This window comes from Doryrhamphus excisus, chromosome 15 (assembly GCF_030265055.1).
Source record: "Doryrhamphus excisus isolate RoL2022-K1 chromosome 15, RoL_Dexc_1.0, whole genome shotgun sequence".
Taxonomy (NCBI): domain Eukaryota; kingdom Metazoa; phylum Chordata; class Actinopteri; order Syngnathiformes; family Syngnathidae; genus Doryrhamphus; species Doryrhamphus excisus.
Window position 1 is genome coordinate 3,385,134 of NC_080480.1, and position 16,450 is coordinate 3,401,583.

The 16,450-nt window shown below is 39.6% G+C and overlaps 3 protein-coding genes across 11 annotated transcripts; 2 read left to right on the forward strand and 1 right to left on the reverse strand.

Moving 5' to 3' along the window:
* Positions 1 to 123: 123 nt before the first annotated feature.
* On the reverse strand, positions 124 to 13,952 carry si:ch211-256m1.8 (uncharacterized). Of its 9 annotated transcripts, none has more exons than XM_058050323.1 (7): positions 11,875 to 12,655; positions 10,177 to 10,438; positions 8,697 to 10,092; positions 8,545 to 8,622; positions 6,162 to 6,606; positions 5,694 to 6,095; positions 124 to 4,408 (listed from the first exon to the last, which is right to left on the reverse strand). In XM_058050323.1, the coding sequence occupies exons 5-7, from the start codon at positions 6,603 to 6,605 to the stop codon at positions 569 to 571; spliced, it is 4,686 nt and encodes a 1,561-aa protein (XP_057906306.1). In that variant the 5' UTR covers position 6,606; positions 8,545 to 8,622; positions 8,697 to 10,092; positions 10,177 to 10,438; positions 11,875 to 12,655; the 3' UTR covers positions 124 to 568. The 9 variants fall into 9 exon arrangements, with proteins under 9 accessions (XP_057906306.1, XP_057906305.1, XP_057906299.1 ...); XM_058050322.1 differs by having other exon boundaries at positions 6,162 to 6,624; XM_058050316.1 differs by lacking the exon at positions 11,875 to 12,655 and adding an exon at positions 12,731 to 13,952 and having other exon boundaries at positions 6,162 to 6,624; positions 8,545 to 10,092.
* On the forward strand, positions 9,432 to 10,799 carry mpst (mercaptopyruvate sulfurtransferase). Its single transcript, XM_058050336.1, has 2 exons — positions 9,432 to 10,062; positions 10,168 to 10,799. The coding sequence occupies exons 1-2, from the start codon at positions 9,474 to 9,476 to the stop codon at positions 10,467 to 10,469; spliced, it is 891 nt and encodes a 296-aa protein (XP_057906319.1). The 5' UTR covers positions 9,432 to 9,473; the 3' UTR covers positions 10,470 to 10,799.
* Positions 12,054 to 14,713, forward strand: LOC131103792 (SUMO-conjugating enzyme UBC9-like). The gene is made up of 7 exons (XM_058050337.1): positions 12,054 to 12,395; positions 12,584 to 12,669; positions 12,764 to 12,847; positions 13,169 to 13,241; positions 13,586 to 13,695; positions 13,818 to 13,897; positions 14,147 to 14,713. The coding sequence occupies exons 2-7, from the start codon at positions 12,604 to 12,606 to the stop codon at positions 14,208 to 14,210; spliced, it is 477 nt and encodes a 158-aa protein (XP_057906320.1). The 5' UTR covers positions 12,054 to 12,395; positions 12,584 to 12,603; the 3' UTR covers positions 14,211 to 14,713.
* Positions 14,714 to 16,450: the final 1,737 nt, after the last annotated feature.

Consider the following 16,450-nt stretch of genomic DNA (forward strand, 5'->3'; position numbering starts at 1 on the left):
TAGTATATAATACTATACAATATCTTTCTCATCCATAATTGATTTGATATTAAAAACAATTATAGCATATCAACTTATTCGCATATGCGAGTCATGTACACAAAAAGCATAAAAATCACAAAATGGATTTAAAAAGAAGTTTTTATTTTGCTTCTACAATATTTATCCAAACAAAATGGTTGCCGTCCAACTTGTATCCACCATTATATAAATTATATATGATTAGAGAACAGCTTTCATTGGCTAAAAAAAATTATTATTTTACTAGAAACAAAATAAAACATTACATCCATATATTAAATGTTAGTCGGATTAATTTTTTAAAATGCAGTTGTTAAAAATATTTTTTTATTGATACAATTTATGCTGTGATTAAATAATAACTCATTAATTAAATGATGATGTGGGTTCTTTAAATTGTAATTAAATGTGTAATTAAATGTTGCATATATTTAGAAGAATAAGGTGTTTTTGTTGCTATAAAGAAAGAAAAAACATGTTGGGAAATAAATAAGATTATACAATCACAGTGCAGTGTATTTTTTAGTAGTACTGAAGTACTACTAAATCAGGGCATGTACTTCATTCCTTTGATTCTTGGAATAATCTGCATATCTCTGATATCATCATGCCGAAGCAGCCAACACAGGTATCGCTCTGTGCCCATCCCCCACCCACTGGTAAGGAGTGGTTTCACCTGCCGTATGTCAGTGTACCACTTGTAGGACTGCTGTGGAACTCCATGGTGCCGGAGGGCCTCCTGCACCAATGCCGGGGTGGAATGACGTTCCCCGAGACCGACGGTTTCTCCTAAGCCCAGCAGAAGGTCCGCGGCCTTGGCTTTCCGCTGCCCGCTGCCTTCCACGTAAGCCTGGTAGAAAGGAACGGCGAGATGGTCCATCTCGGTTAGCCAAACGGCGCCGCCGTATTTTTCGATTAACACCTGCTCTCCTTTGCGTGTGAGTTTCCTGCCAAGATGGGGCTGACCGTCTTGTACCCACTCCAAACAATCCGGAGTCGGCATCATCGGGATGGCGTGGTCAAGAGAAACACGTGGTAACGCGGTTTTTCCATGCATTTTACTCATCATACATGTGACATGTTTGAGGGTTCCTGCAGTGTGAAGGATTATCTCCGAGTGTTTCTTCAGCATCGATTCCGTCAGATGCGCCAGATATCCCTCTGCGATGGAAATGGCGCGATCCATGTCTCCGATCAGTTCACATTCCACATGGTAGAATTGATTCAAATGTGTGGAATCGGGATCTTCTCCACGAAAGCTGGGGGAGATGTAGTAGGTACCTTGCAGGTTCTCCTGGAAACGGAGAAAGTATTCAAGCACAAATTGCATCGAGTCGGCCAGATAGATATCTTGACCCAAGAGGTGAACAGAAACTGGTTCTGAGTCAGACCCGAGACCCATCGGGGAGGAGATTGTGTCCGTAGTGAGAGGCGTCAGAGCGTAGGAATAACGGCAGGAATTGCTAAAATATTCCACGGTACTGTGGAAAAGAGTGTTCTGGATCTGGAATAGATTCCGATACCACTGATTGCTGATTGCAAGCGTGGAGTGGGAATGAGGGTCTTGCCAGGATCGTGGAGGTCTGCACCCAGTGATTTCAGAGTACACCCTTTTGAGGTCATCTGGATCAGAAGGTGGACCGTCAAGAGATGAAACATAACCGGGGTACTTCGGGAAGAATTCTGCTTGTAGTCTAGCCAGCGTTGGACCTTCAGGCGAAGGTACCAGAGGAATCAGTTTGACGTGAGCGTAGTCGATCTCGAAGCCTTCAAAGATGAGCGCAACACCTTGAGCTCCCATTCCTTCTTCTAGAAGTTGCGCGACTTTATAAGCGGCCGAGATCAGCGCTTTATAGTCAGTTTCGTGCAGTTTCAAGATATCACTGGGAAGTGGTTTGCGTGGAACCACGACCGTTATCCCGGGAGTGTTCGGATACGGTGTTAGGAAGGCGACATGGCGACAGTCTTCCCATACACGCCATTGTTTCTCCTCGCCTTTTACGATACGACTGAAGAGATTCTGGTCTGAGGGATCGCCGGTAAATTCAAAGTTGGACGGTGCGTTTGTTGTCGGGAGTGCTTTCCTGATCTGGGCTTGAACTTTGGTGAGTTCACGGTCATTCCAACGAGGACCGCTTTTCGATGAACAGTATCCAGGGTCGTAGGAGTGAAATTCCTCTTGAACGGCAAGATGAGGCTGCCATTTTGACGCTAAACCGTGAAGTGGGAGGAGTCGGATTTGTGCTGTTTGATTGGATTCGGGATAAAAAACCAAAGCGCAACGCTGCACTCCCAGTCGCCGACACAGAACATCAGATACAGTTTTAGCCCCGTTTAGAAGAACCGTAAAATCCGGTTCAGGCAAACGGAAGATGTTATCTGCTCCGTTGAGAATTTTTCGAGTCAAAATAGTTGACCCCGGAGTCCAAGGATTGGGATTGAGGTACGCGACCAGCTCATCAGTTTCCCAAATCACATCAGAGACGTTCTTAAAGGGCCGGAGTACCTCAACTCTTATTATTCCTCCTATCATCGAAGCCACAAACATCACAGCGGCATTTGTTTCAATAACGGCGTCCCCTTCGGAGTCCACGGCAATGACGCCCGCGCAGACGCCTTTCAGGTGTTGCGTCATCACTTCCCGACACGCTTGCCTCAGAGTATAGCCTTTGTGATGATAAAGAGCGGCGATTTTCTGCGCAACCGTGTGCCTCAGAAACACATCGCCATCTCCAGAACAGGAAATAGCTAACGTGTTATCGGCATATATTCCCGCTCCGACGACTGCCGTGTCACCGATTCGCCCTTTCAGCTTCCCGACTAATCCGCCTGTTGATGACGCGGCTGCCAGATTGCGCCGAGAATCTAATGCAACCGCGCCGACTGTTTGAGGGTGATTTTTTTTTAAAGTGTTAGCGGCTAGCTCTCTGTTACGGATATCCGTGTGGAAATAATCAGGCGTCACAAGCGGCGGCGTTTCTTCCAGGCTTTGCAGGAATTCCTCGGCGCCTTCTCCCACGATAAGGGAATGCGAGCTTTTTTCCATAACGAATCTTGCCGCTTTAATCGGGTTCTTGACACTTTGCACACAAGCAACAGCTCCGGATCTCATTTGATCACCGTCAATAATAGTCGCCTCCATTTCGATTTTACCTTCTCTGTTCAATACGGAGCCTTTTCCGGCGTTAAAGAGAAAGCAGTCTTCCAGAGCTTCGACTGACCTCTGAACTGCGTCCAGGCTTCGTCCGCCATCTTGAAGCACCTGGGATCCGAGGATTAAAGCGGTTTGTAGAGCAAATTCGATAACATGGATGACTTGGGTGTTTAGCATCATGCTCTCGCCGGCGCCGCCGTGTATCAACATGGTATAGTCCGGATTCGTGTCTGGGGTTGAATCTGCAGTTTTATTGTCTGCAGTGGAATTTATATCGGAATTTACTGTCTTGGTTCGGAGACACTCCAAAGCGCCCATTTGACATGCGATGGCGTACCTCAGCGCCAGAAGCATCACTAACTTCAAGTTCTGATTCAGTTTCTCCTGCAGTTGGTCCAGTACCAGGGCAAAGCTCCCCTTCCCACTTAGAACAATCCGAACCATGTCTTTTTTCCCAAGGTATGTTACTGCTAGCTGATTTTGGGCATAAACGTTCCCGACTCCACACTCAACTCCGTCCATGCAGTCAGTACCGGTGAGGTACACAGACGGGCATCCAAACGGGTCCAGAAACTTCTTCAATGGATTGTCTTTCGGTAAAGCTCGACGGAGGGCAGCTAAGTGCGGACCGACACCATGTCCGCTTTTGGTGTTTTTGATAAGAGCCTTATGTTCCAAAAGAGCAACGTGGAAGAGATTTAGGAGGCTATGTGTGTATTGGATGGTGTTGTCCGGGCGAATGCTAGCAGCCAAAACGCCAACGAGTTTACGGGACTGCGTGGTGGCCGAGTAAGTGGGATCGCAACGGCCGTGCTTGTAGTGTCGCATATGAGTGGGAGTGACGAGCACGTGAGTGACAGCAGATTCCCCAAGAGTCTGCATCAGAGAAAGTTGTAAGGAGAAGTTGATCCAAGCATCGTAGAGACCTCGTTGGCTTTTGAGAGTTGAGAACACATCCGGGTAAGATGACACATCGAAAGTGGCAATCGGGTTTTTGGAATCGAAATGGGGGTTGGGTTTGGTGTTGTTGGGTCCTTGCAAGGGAAACGATAGGGGGATTGGGTGAGGGGATCCTTTCACATGGTGTGGAGCAGTATGGACTAGGTTTAAATCGGCGGATTCAGACAGTTGGTACACGAGACCGGTGACAAGGCCGGCCACCATCCCGTCCACAGCGCAGTGCTCGAAAACCAGTCCCGCTGTGCAGTCCTTGAACACAACCAGATTCAGCACCTGTCAAAAAACACAAGGATTATTATTGTATTATTGTACAAACATGTGGGTATCTACGTGTATGTATGTATGTACTATATATGTGTATATGTATACACATGTGTATGTATGAAGTGTGTATGTATGTGTATGCTATGTACATTATTGTGTGTACATATATATATATATATATATATATATATGTATATATATATATATATATATATATACACACGAGAATTACTGTTGCAACGACACTAACCTGTCTAACCTGTCTCACGACAATCTAATCCCAGCTGACGGTCCCTATTCGTGAATACTACCGCACAACACCAGAACATCCCACATAACAAGGGGAAGACAAAAAAAAGGGGGAAAAATATATATATATATATAAAAATTAAAATATATTAGAAAAAGGAAATTAAAAAAGGAAAATTACATATATATCATATATATATATATATATATATATATATATATAATATTTAATTTAATTTTTTTAACAAAAAAGGAAATTACATATATATAATATACATATTTAATTTCCTTTTTTAATTACCTTTTTTATATATTTTAATTTATATATAAAAAAGGAAATTATCCCAGCTGACGTTCCCTATTAGTGTATACTATCGCACAACACCAAAACATCCCACATAACAAGGGGAATACAAAAAAGGGGGAAAAAATTATATATAAAAATATATATAAAATATATATTAAAAAATATATAATATATTAAAATATATTTTAAAAAAGGAAATTGAAAAAGGAAATTATATATATATTTATATTATATATATATATATATATATATATATTTAATAATTTTTTTTAACAAAAAAGGAAATTACATATGTATAATATATATATATATTTAATTTCCTTTTTTTATATATTTAATTTCCTTTTTTTGTCTTCCCTTGTTATGTGGGATGTTCTGGTGTTGTGCAAGCCTTTACACTCTAATGAACCAATATACACTGCTGTATGTATGGAATTGGGAAAAATTGGAATAATTAATTCATTCATTCATTCATTTTCTACCGCTTATCCTCACGAGGGTTGCCGGGTGCTGGAGCCTATCCCAGCTGTCTTCGGGGCGAGAGGCGGGCGGGGTACACCCCGGACTGGTGGCCAGCCAATCACAGGACACATATAGACAAACAACCATTCACACTCACATTCACACTCATTTTTTTCCTGTAGTTTTTATGCACTTCCTGATGCAAATCCTGGCTGGGAATCAACCCCATGCCCTCTGACACACATAACCTGCTAACTGAGGTGTTGGGTGTCCTACCTTATCGTAGTATCTCAAGCATGGACCGTCCCCTTCTCCTCCCAGCCTCACCGCACTGAGGATGTCAGCCAGTTCAGAAGGTGCGTTGTTGTCCTCCAGACTTAACGTCAGCACGGCGCTCTCCATGATCTGCAGTGACGCTGCCGCTGCTCCTCCTTTCGATGCGATCTCCTCCCTAATTGCAGCCCAGGATTTGCGTTCCAAAGCAGATAAGCTGCAAATGGTGGATGGATCGTTATTCTTTCCTGCGTTGGGCTGCTCCGCTATTTTAGCCAGCTGGTTGTAGATGTCCGAGAAGGACCGAGCAGATGATGGTGCACCAGTGGTGGAGCGCTGCAGTATGTCAATTGGGAATACTCCTCCGACACAAGTGATGATGGCATGGATGCTATCGGGGTAGACCTGAAGAAGAAAAATCCACAGGATGGATTACAACATATTTAGCCCGATATTCCGATTTATCCGTACCTTCATTTCATCTCCGTTTTTGCCGGGAATTCGTGCGGCAGCAAAAAGCTCCGACTGCTGGGTTTTCTCCACGGGTACGTCACCCTCCAGCATCATCGGCTCACTGTACAACTTCGCCACTGCCCAAAGCAGAGCCGCTGCTCTTGCTAACTGGGTGCATCCCTTCGTTTTGGATGGAGGGAGAACAACCGGGAGGGCGGTGGAGGTCGGCAGGGGGTCGGTGCAAGACAGCAGGCATCGCTTGAACTGCTCGGTCACCCAATTCTCTTGGCCCGAAGCGCTGGATGCTAACTTCTGCTGAGCCTCGAAAAGAAGCCCTTTCTGCTTCTCCAAGGTGGTTTTGAACTCGGCATAGAGATCGGGACTCAGAGTGAGCTGGAGGACGCGGCACACTTCCTGCAGGGTAACGTCCAATTCCGGTACAGGGTAGTCGAGAAGAGTCATCCTGTTAAAATGAAGCAAACTGGAAAGAAGTGGAAATGACATGAAAATAGTCAAGTCAAATGTAAACAAACAACATGGCTGACGACCACAATAACATTGAAGTTTTTTTCGATTAATCATTTGACTGTCGGCATTCCTGCTTACAAATCTTGTGTTTATAATATAATATTAAGGAATATTTTTATTTTTAATATTATAATATTATAATATTAATATTAAATATTAACATTACATATGAAAATATTAATATTAAAATATTAGCTTTTAAATATTGATATAAAAATATTTAATAATATATATTAATATTAAATATTAATATTATATATTAAAATATTTAATATTAAAATTTGTATTTTTAATATTTACAGAATAACCAAAAATATAATCTATTTTATATATTACATTGCTTCAATATGGGATAGCACATGTTGGAAATCAAATTTATCTCAAGAACCCACCATATTAAAATATTAATATTAAAATATTTAATATTAATATTATATATTGAAATATTAATATTAACATATTAATATTAAAATGTTTAATATTAACTGTCAATATTAAAATATTTAATATTAAATACTAACATTCCAATATTAATATTTGTATTTTTTATATTTACAGAATAACAAAAAATATAATATATTTTATATATTACATTGCTTCAATATGGGATAGCACATATTGGAATTCAAATTTCCCTCAAGAAACCACCATATTAAAATATTAAATATTAATATTAAATATTAATATTAAATATGAAAATATTAGTATTAAATATTGATATTATATATGAAAATATTAATATTGACAGATTAATATTAAAATATCAATATTGAAATATTTAATATTAACATATTAACAGTACAATATTAAATATTAATATTTTTGTTTTTAATATTTACAGAATAACCAAAAATATAATATATTTTATATATGACATTGCTTCAATATGGGATAGCACATGTTGGAATTCATATTTCCCTCAATAAACCACAGCTCACTAAAGCCAGCAGCACTCATGCACACACTACCACCACCATGTTTGACCATGTGGACAATAACGGGCTGTCTGTTGACTGATTTCCCCATTGGATAATAAATCTATCCTGCTATTCAAGCTGTACACTGACTACTCTACAGTATATATATTATATATTTCATGTCCCTTGAGAAGATATATGGTGGTATATTGCAGGCGGTATCAACTCTACGTCCATGCTGCTTGCAAGACAAAACAATAGGCATCACATGACACACGCTGCTTCTAATTTACTCTTACATTCCTGTCACATGACGTCCTAGTCCTTAAATTTGAATGAGATTCATTTCATTCTTACTGATACATTTTTTTTATTGCTGCTTATGAATCACATTCCTGCTAATTAGGCTTCCTGGACATGTCTTGTGACTCTAATTGCTCAATAATAATAATGGTGGTAGTTTTTTAGCTAGTATTTTTCTCTTTTCTCTTTGCCCGCTGTCGAAAAATCCTGTATGATTGGTTACATGAAGACACTAAATATATATAATATATATATATATAATTTTTTAAATATATATATATACACACACCATAGACATATATCATCAAAATTATTAAATTGTTCTGATAATTTCATCCATTTTGTGTCCCGGGTATGCTGGTACCTAGCCTATCTGAAACAATATCTCTTTATTACATTTTTCACTTTTAGTAGTACACTATATTGAAAAATAATATAGTTTTATTTGGAAATAAATAACCTCATTAGTCATTATCATCATCTTAAAGTGTGTGTGCTTTATCTAAACATAATACTCGTAAAACCCATCGCCAGATTGCTGCCGTACTGAATTAAATGATACATCAGCCGATACATGGTATTTATATAAATTGCAATATATTACCAATGAAAAATTAGCATCAATAATGAACTGAATATAAAAATGTACTCACCTCAATGTCACAATTCCTTCTAAGTCAAGCCGTTTGGAATGATGGAAGAACGGTCAATGGGAGACAACTCGGTTGGGACTACAAAAAACACGGGTTTGTCTATAATGGACAAGCAGTGACTCTTGTTAAGCAATTTAAAATCTCGTTCCAACCTCCTCTCCTTGTCTCGAACTTCTTGTTTCCTCCTTTTTCCACTTTAAATGCCCACGTGATTAGCTTGCACGTGCATGTGTTATATAGTGAACATGTTAATTAGGTACTGTGTGCATCCCATTGCTGATCTACACAATGCAAAAACTGTCAATGATGTTGGAAAATTTCAAGTAAAAAGTATTGGTATCGGTATAGTATCGGTAACGCAGTACTGTCCTGGAAATATTGTATTTTCTTGGTGTTGCAATACTTTGTTTTATATGCAGTATAGTTACTCCAGACTTCTACTCTATGCAATATTAAGGCTCTAAATGCAATATATTATGTTCTATGTGTATTATTATTTCTATAATGCCTCATATTAACTCATATCTCATCTCGTTTCATATTATCTGCATACTGTATTTGTATATAACTCTGGGTAAAACTGTTGATTTTGTTAATACTTGTGTTGTTTATTTTTCTATATTGTGTATTTTGTACTACTTAACTGTACTCTTGCTGCTGTGCAATGCAAATTTCCCCACTGAGGGACGAATAAAGGCATATTTTATCTTATCTTGAATCAATACTAAAGTCTGTATACATACATTGTGTGAATGTATAAGAAAATAAAGTTGTTTTCTTTTTTTAAAAAAAAAAGCCCTCTAAAAGGGCCTTGAAAACGAGGGTTTATGGTCGTTTTCTATTCGGGTCATTATATGACTTTCCACCTCTAATGCTTCCTCTCCTGCCCCCTCTAGTGGTCACCTTGTGTAATTGCTTTGCATACTGTCATGGCGGCACAGGCTCGCGCTGTGGTTTCATCCCAATGGCTAGCAGACGCCATCAGAAACGGCCTCGTGGGCTCTAAAATTCGGGTCCTGGACTCGTCATGGTACCTACCCATAACCAAAAGAGACCCGAAAGCGGAGTTCGCGGAGAAGCACATAGCGGGCTCCTCGTTCTTTGATATAGACGAGTGTAGCGACCGAGATTCGCCGTACGACCACATGTTGCCCACGGGCAGCCACTTTTCACGCTACGTGGGCGACTTGGGAATCGGAAACGACACTCATGTAGTGGTGTACGACACCAATGGCTTCGGTTCGTACAGCGCCCCACGCGTTTGGTGGATGTTTAGGTTGTTCGGTCATAACTTAGTGTCGGTGCTGGACGGGGGGATGAAGAACTGGGAAGCCGAAGGTCGGCCGGTGACGTCGGAAGAGGTGAAGCCGGAGAGAAGGGACTTCCGGGCGACCATCAATCCGGCGTGGGTGAAGACTTATGAGGACGTGTTGGAGAACATCAGGACCAAGCAGGTGCAGGTAGTGGATGCCAGGTCTGCCGGCAGGTTTAGGGGGGTCGAACCAGAGCCCAGAGAGGGTGAGTAGGCTTTTTCATTATGTGATATAACTGTAGGATATAAATAGATTTTTTTTTTGTATTTTTATATTATTATTGATGTTTTTTTTGTTTGTTTTTTTACAGGCACCTTACCAGGCCACTTCCCGGGTGCAGTCAACATGCCATTCACATCCTTTCTGGATGCATCTGGAAAATACCTTGCCAACGACGACTTGTCCACACTGTTCAAGGACGCTGGGGTGAAACTGGATCAGCCGCTTTGGGCCACTTGCGGTTCTGGCGTCACGGCGTGCCTCGTCGTTCTCGCCGCTCACCTGCTGGGCCACCCAGGGGTGTGCGTTTATGACGGCTCCTGGGCTGAGTGGTTTAAACGGGCGTCTCCTGAGCATGTCATCTCGGAGGGAGAGAAGAAAAAGAAGATGTGAAGTAAAGAAAACTATGAAAACATTTGCACTTTTAAACTGCGTTTATAGTAACACAGGACCTCATCTATGCAGAGATAATACTATACTATTTCAGGCAGTATTTCAGAAATGCTAGCAGTGCACTTATTTTTAATAAATGGAGCAACATTTTACAAATTTAAATGCATTATTTTTTCTGCTTTCTTATATGATTCCATTTGAACTTTGGCAGGCTTGTGTCATTGTCATTATTCATTAGCAGAAAAGTAAATAAGCCTTAGTGGGACACTGAATTGCAACATCTTGTAAATGGCACTGTATATTGCAGTTTATGGAATTAAAGGAATTTCAAAGTCATTTGCTGAGTTCTCTTCCAAAACAGTTTTTTTGTTACATTTTAACAAAACCATATGCTGGAATTAATGCTTCTTGCCCTCATATTGTTCAAATTTACTACATAGCTAAAATGGCTTCCTTAGCTATAAGCTAGGAACTTAACAGCTAAATTACATCCCCATTAGAATGTACTCACAAAGTGGGTCGGGAAAATAAAAAAATGAAACATCAAAGTCATTTGCTGAGTTCTCTTCCAAAACATTTTTTTTACATTTTAACAAAATCATATGCTGGAATTAATGCTTCTTGCCCTCATATTGTTCAAATTTACTACATAGCTAAAATGGCTTCCTTAGCTATAAGCTAGGAACTTAACAGCTAAATTACATCCCCATTAGAATGTACTCACAAAGTGGGTCGGGAAAATAAAAAAAATGAAACATCAAAGTCATTTGCTGAGTTCTCTTCCAAAACATTTGTTTTTTTACATTTTAACAAAACCATATGCTGGAATTAATGCTTCTTGCCCTCATATTCTTCAAATTTACTACATAGCTAAAATGGCTTCCTTAGCTATAAGCTAGGAACTTAACAGCTAAATTACATCCCCATTAGAATGTACTCACAAAGTGGGTCAGGAAAATAAAAAAAATGAAACATCAAAGTCATTTGCTGAGTTCTCTTCCAAAACATTTTTTTTTTACATTTTAACAAAATCATATGCTGGAATTAATGCTTCTTGCCCTCATATTCTTCAAATTTACTACATAGCTAAAATGGCTTCCTTAGCTATAAGCTAGGAACTTAACAGCTAAATTACATCCCCATTAGAATGTACTCACAAAGTGGGTCGGGAAAATAAAAAAAAATGAAACATCAAAGTCATTTGCTGAGTTCTCTTCCAAAACATTTTTTTTACATTTTAACAAAATCATATGCTGGAATTAATGCTTCTTGCCCGCATATTCTTCAAATTTACTACATAGCTAAAATGGCTTCCTTAGCTATAAGCTAGGGTGTAGACTATGATGAGAGTGCAGGAATTTTAAAACTTAACAGCTAAATTACATCCCCATTAGAATGTACTCACAAAGTGGATCGGGAAAAGAAAAAAAGAAAAAAATCACTCCTGTGGATAAATAATTGTGTCATAAAATGACATTTTAAAGTCTTGACGGGTCAGTTCCGCGCCACAACAAAGATGGCCGCCAGCCTTGGACGTACGTCCGTGGGCTGTCCAACAAACTGCCTGAAGGTCCTCCCGAAATAAACAAATTGGGGTCCTCTTTTTTTTGTCCAATGCTAGCCACCCTAACGAGAATCGCAGACAGATTATTTTTCGCCATATATATAAACTCTAACAACAATAACGTCAGTATATTCAGTTTTAGACTGTCAGAGGAATGTTAAACCAAGTGAGGTTTAATCGGTGTGGCCATTTACGTCCCTAGCGGTCCATTATTTGTGTTTTTTACTTGTATCGACGAAGGGTGTTTTCTTGGGTCGCCGCCACACAGCCGAATCGTAACAAAATCAGACATTTTGATAGTCAACCTCAACATTAGCGAGTGGGTTTCGTTTGAAGGGAGACATCGTTTTACATTGAAACCGGTAAGGAGGAATGTGTGGATGTATCCACCGTCAAGTCATTGTAACGGTTAAATTAACCCTGTCATACCCGTCTCTATAACAAGTACGCGTGCGACGACTCGTCATTTTGCTTACGTGTCATTTTGTGGGAAAACGCCCTGTCTTTTAATATCAATTAAATTTTTAATTCAAGTAATTTTCCATCGTAGGGAAGTGTAAATGAGCAGAAATGTCTGGAATTGCTCTGAGCAGACTGTCCCAGGAACGCAAAGCCTGGAGGAAAGACCACCCGTTTGTAAGTAACGGCTTTACGACACATTTCTATGAAGCGTCCATATATATATATATATGATTACCATTGGTTGCTATTAAAATGGATCTTCACACAGGGGTTTGTGGCTGTGCCTACCAAGAATCCTGATGGAACCATGAATCTGATGAACTGGGAGTGCGCCATTCCTGGAAAGAAAGGAGTAAGGAGTCATATAGTTAGAATTCTATTCATTTTCTGACAAATACACCACATGATGGCGCCAAAGTGACTCCCATGGGCTTGAAATTTCTCACACAAACACAAAAGCAGAAAGGGTCTAAATGCAGAAATGGTCCGGAAAGATGCTGCAATTGCCCAAGACGCATACAAACTTCCAAGTTCCAAGAAGTTACCTGCATTGGAAACACACACCGGAACTTCAGAGTGTAAAATATGAGCAAGATTAGCATAAAATAATTAGCATGACTGGCATTGTTGTTGTTGTTGACTAAATTAGACATTACTCCCTTTTGTTTGTCAGACCTTGTGGGAGGGAGGACAGTATAAGCTCAGAATGCTCTTCAAAGACGACTACCCCTCCTCGCCGCCCAAATGTGAGTCCCGCTGACAACCACACATTAAGCTACCTCATGGCGTGAGCGTGGATAGCAGAATGTCGTAAGAATTTCAAGCATCGCCGTCTCAAGGGGGGAGCTTGATGTCTTGAAGCGGCTTATTTCCTTTTTTATGTCGACTATATTAGGTATAAAGTGACTATAGGGGTGCTATTCCATGTCTACATGTCTCTAATAATGTTAAAAATCATACTCAGAAGGCCGTAAACTGGTTTTCTACGCTCCTGACTACAATAATAATGACTTTTGTGAGATGATATATGTTAAGATGAGTTATATTTAGGGAAACTGACTAAATCGGGCTTGTTTTTTTTACGTATCAGGCAAGTTTGAGCCACCAATATTCCATCCGAATGTCTACCCATCTGGCACCGTGTGTCTGTCCATCCTGGAGGAGGACAAAGACTGGAGGCCCGCCATCACCATCAAACAGGTTTGTCTATTTGTTGATGTTTAGCGCAAGTTTTTTTGTGTGTGTTTTTTTTAAAATTATTATTATTATTACAACATTTTGTTGTGTGCCCCTGAGTCGATACACAAGGTTTGCCTTTTCAGATCCTGTTGGGAATCCAGGAGCTGCTGAACGAGCCCAACATTCAAGACCCAGCACAAGCAGAGGCTTACACAATTTACTGGTATGAGCCCACTTTAGCGTAATCCCTCTTTTATCGCCGTTCATTGGTTCCATACCCGACCGTGATAAGCGAATTAACGCTAAATTAAATAGAGCATAGAAAACCTGTTAAGTGCCTTTTAGATATGTTTTTTATAAACATGATTAGAGCCCTCTCAACATGAAATAGCACCCCTATTCACCCAAAGTAGGAGACTATTAATGTACTGCAATTTTTAGGGATTAAAGTACTATTGTGTTTTTATTCCAGTCAGAACCGGATGGACTATGAGAAGCGGGTCAGGGCCCAGGCCAAGAAGTTTGCACCCGCATAGATCAGACTGGGGGGGGGGCCTCCTCCCCACCCTGGCCGACCTGAGAGAGACAAACACACAGGTGACAAACAGGACCACCCACTCCAACAAGAATCCACGTTTCAGTATCTTTTAATAGGTGCCATGATAAAAAAATTAATCCCGACACTTTGGTATATTGGTTGTAAGATCAAGAGTTGCTAGGTATTAAGGAAGCTAGGCTCCGTCCAGCAAAGGAAAAAAAAAAAAGGGGGGGGGGGGGCAAAGCGCAAGAAAAAGAGGCAGGTAGGTCACCACTTTGCAGTTTTAATTCATGGAAAATCTCTTTTGGGAACGAGCAAGAAGCCGGAGAGTTTTTGCCTCTACATAAACGAGCGCATGTACATATTATAAATAAAAAAAAAAAATGTGGAAGTTATGTTTTATATTGTTTTAGCCTGTTGACGTGTGTGGTATTATCATGCAGAACACAAATTGCGTACTATTGTGAAATAAACTTGAATAAAACAACAATAGTCAATGAGCGCCTGTGGTGTTTTTTTCCTCAGTTGAGTGATGCATGGTTTGCTTTAAAAAAAAAAAAGCATTGTTTTCAACCTGAGGGTGAAACCTGATGTAATGTTCTCCGGTGTCAAGTGTGTGATATTTGAAGGAAATATAACACCTTTTGTTTCACCTCGCATCCCGTGCGGTTTAGTATGTCACGATGACCTTACGGAGCCCCGGATTGATGATAAACACGGCTTAAAACGAGAAGAAAAACACTTTTTTTGTGTGTGTTTTTTTGCTGAATTTGTGCTATTGATGACATCTGTAAAAATACCAGAGGTGCCACCGCTGGTACCGCCTCACTACGCAGATCCGGGATCATCCCTGACACATCCTGACAGCCATCCCAGTGTGGGTCATCTGCTGCGGACCGACATATTTCCTGGTATATTAGGAATATTCTCTTGGGAATATTCTCTTGTATATTTATGACTATTTTTTTTTATTTAAATATACCTCTTTTTTTTGTTCTAATTTTTTCCCCTCAGAAATTCAATCATAACTATAAATGTCAACAATAATATTCTTGTAAATTTACCACTATTTTTGTAGAAAGAAATGTATACTACTAAACATATTTATAATACAATATACCTATAGCACAGAACAGAAAATGAGGCCTGCAATATATTGCCATATATTACATGAATATATTGTATAATATATGTACAAAAATATATTATTCCATGTATTTATAATATATAATGTATTGGAAAATATAATGGAAAAATAATATAATATATTACAATATTATTATACATATATAATATACATAATATACAATATTACAATATATTTCAAGTAATACATTGATAAATATATTTTCTTTTCGTAAAGGCAGGTCCTGTTTTTTATTTTTTTTCTAATTTATGAGGGAAAAAAGTGCAAAATTTACAACTTTTTCTCGTAAATATAAGACTATTATCAAATTTTATGACTTTATTCTCATAAATTTACCACTTTATTTCCTGTTTTTCAAATTAAAAAAAATGATTTATTGTACAAAACAGAAAATTAATGAGACCTTATTCAAGCCTATTCAATAGGGGTGCAGAATAATAACAAAAAAAAAATAATTACAAAAAAAAATGAGCGTAAAAACGACAACTTCCCCTGTGCGCACATGTAAACAAACATGGCGTTGAATGTGTGGGACTTGATTGTTTCAGGAGAAGACATTTTTCTAAATACTCAACATTCATTCATTCATTCATTCATTTTCTACCGCTTTTCCTCACGAGGGTCGCGGGGGGTGCTGGAGCCTATCCCAGCTGTCTTCGGGCGTAAGGCGGGGTACACCCTAGACTGGTCGCCAGCCAATCACAGGGCACATATAGACAAACAACCATTCACACTCACATTCATACCTATGGACAATTTGGAGTCACTAATTAACCTAGCATGTTTTTGGAATGTGGGAGGAAACCGGAGTACCCGGAGAAAACCCACGCATGCACGGGGAGAACATGCAAACTCCACACAGAGATGGCCGAGGGTGGAATTGAACCCTGGTCTCCTAGCTGTGAGGTCTGTGCGCTAACCCCTAGACCACCGTGCTGCCATACTCAACATTATTAATGTAAAACATTATTCTAACCTTTGGAATCGCTGTGTATTTTTTCTTTAATTTTCCATTTTCTCCATCCTAAAAATGTCATCTTTAGGTGTGTCGCTAGCGTGGAAATCTGTCGCCATGGACTCTTACACGGGCC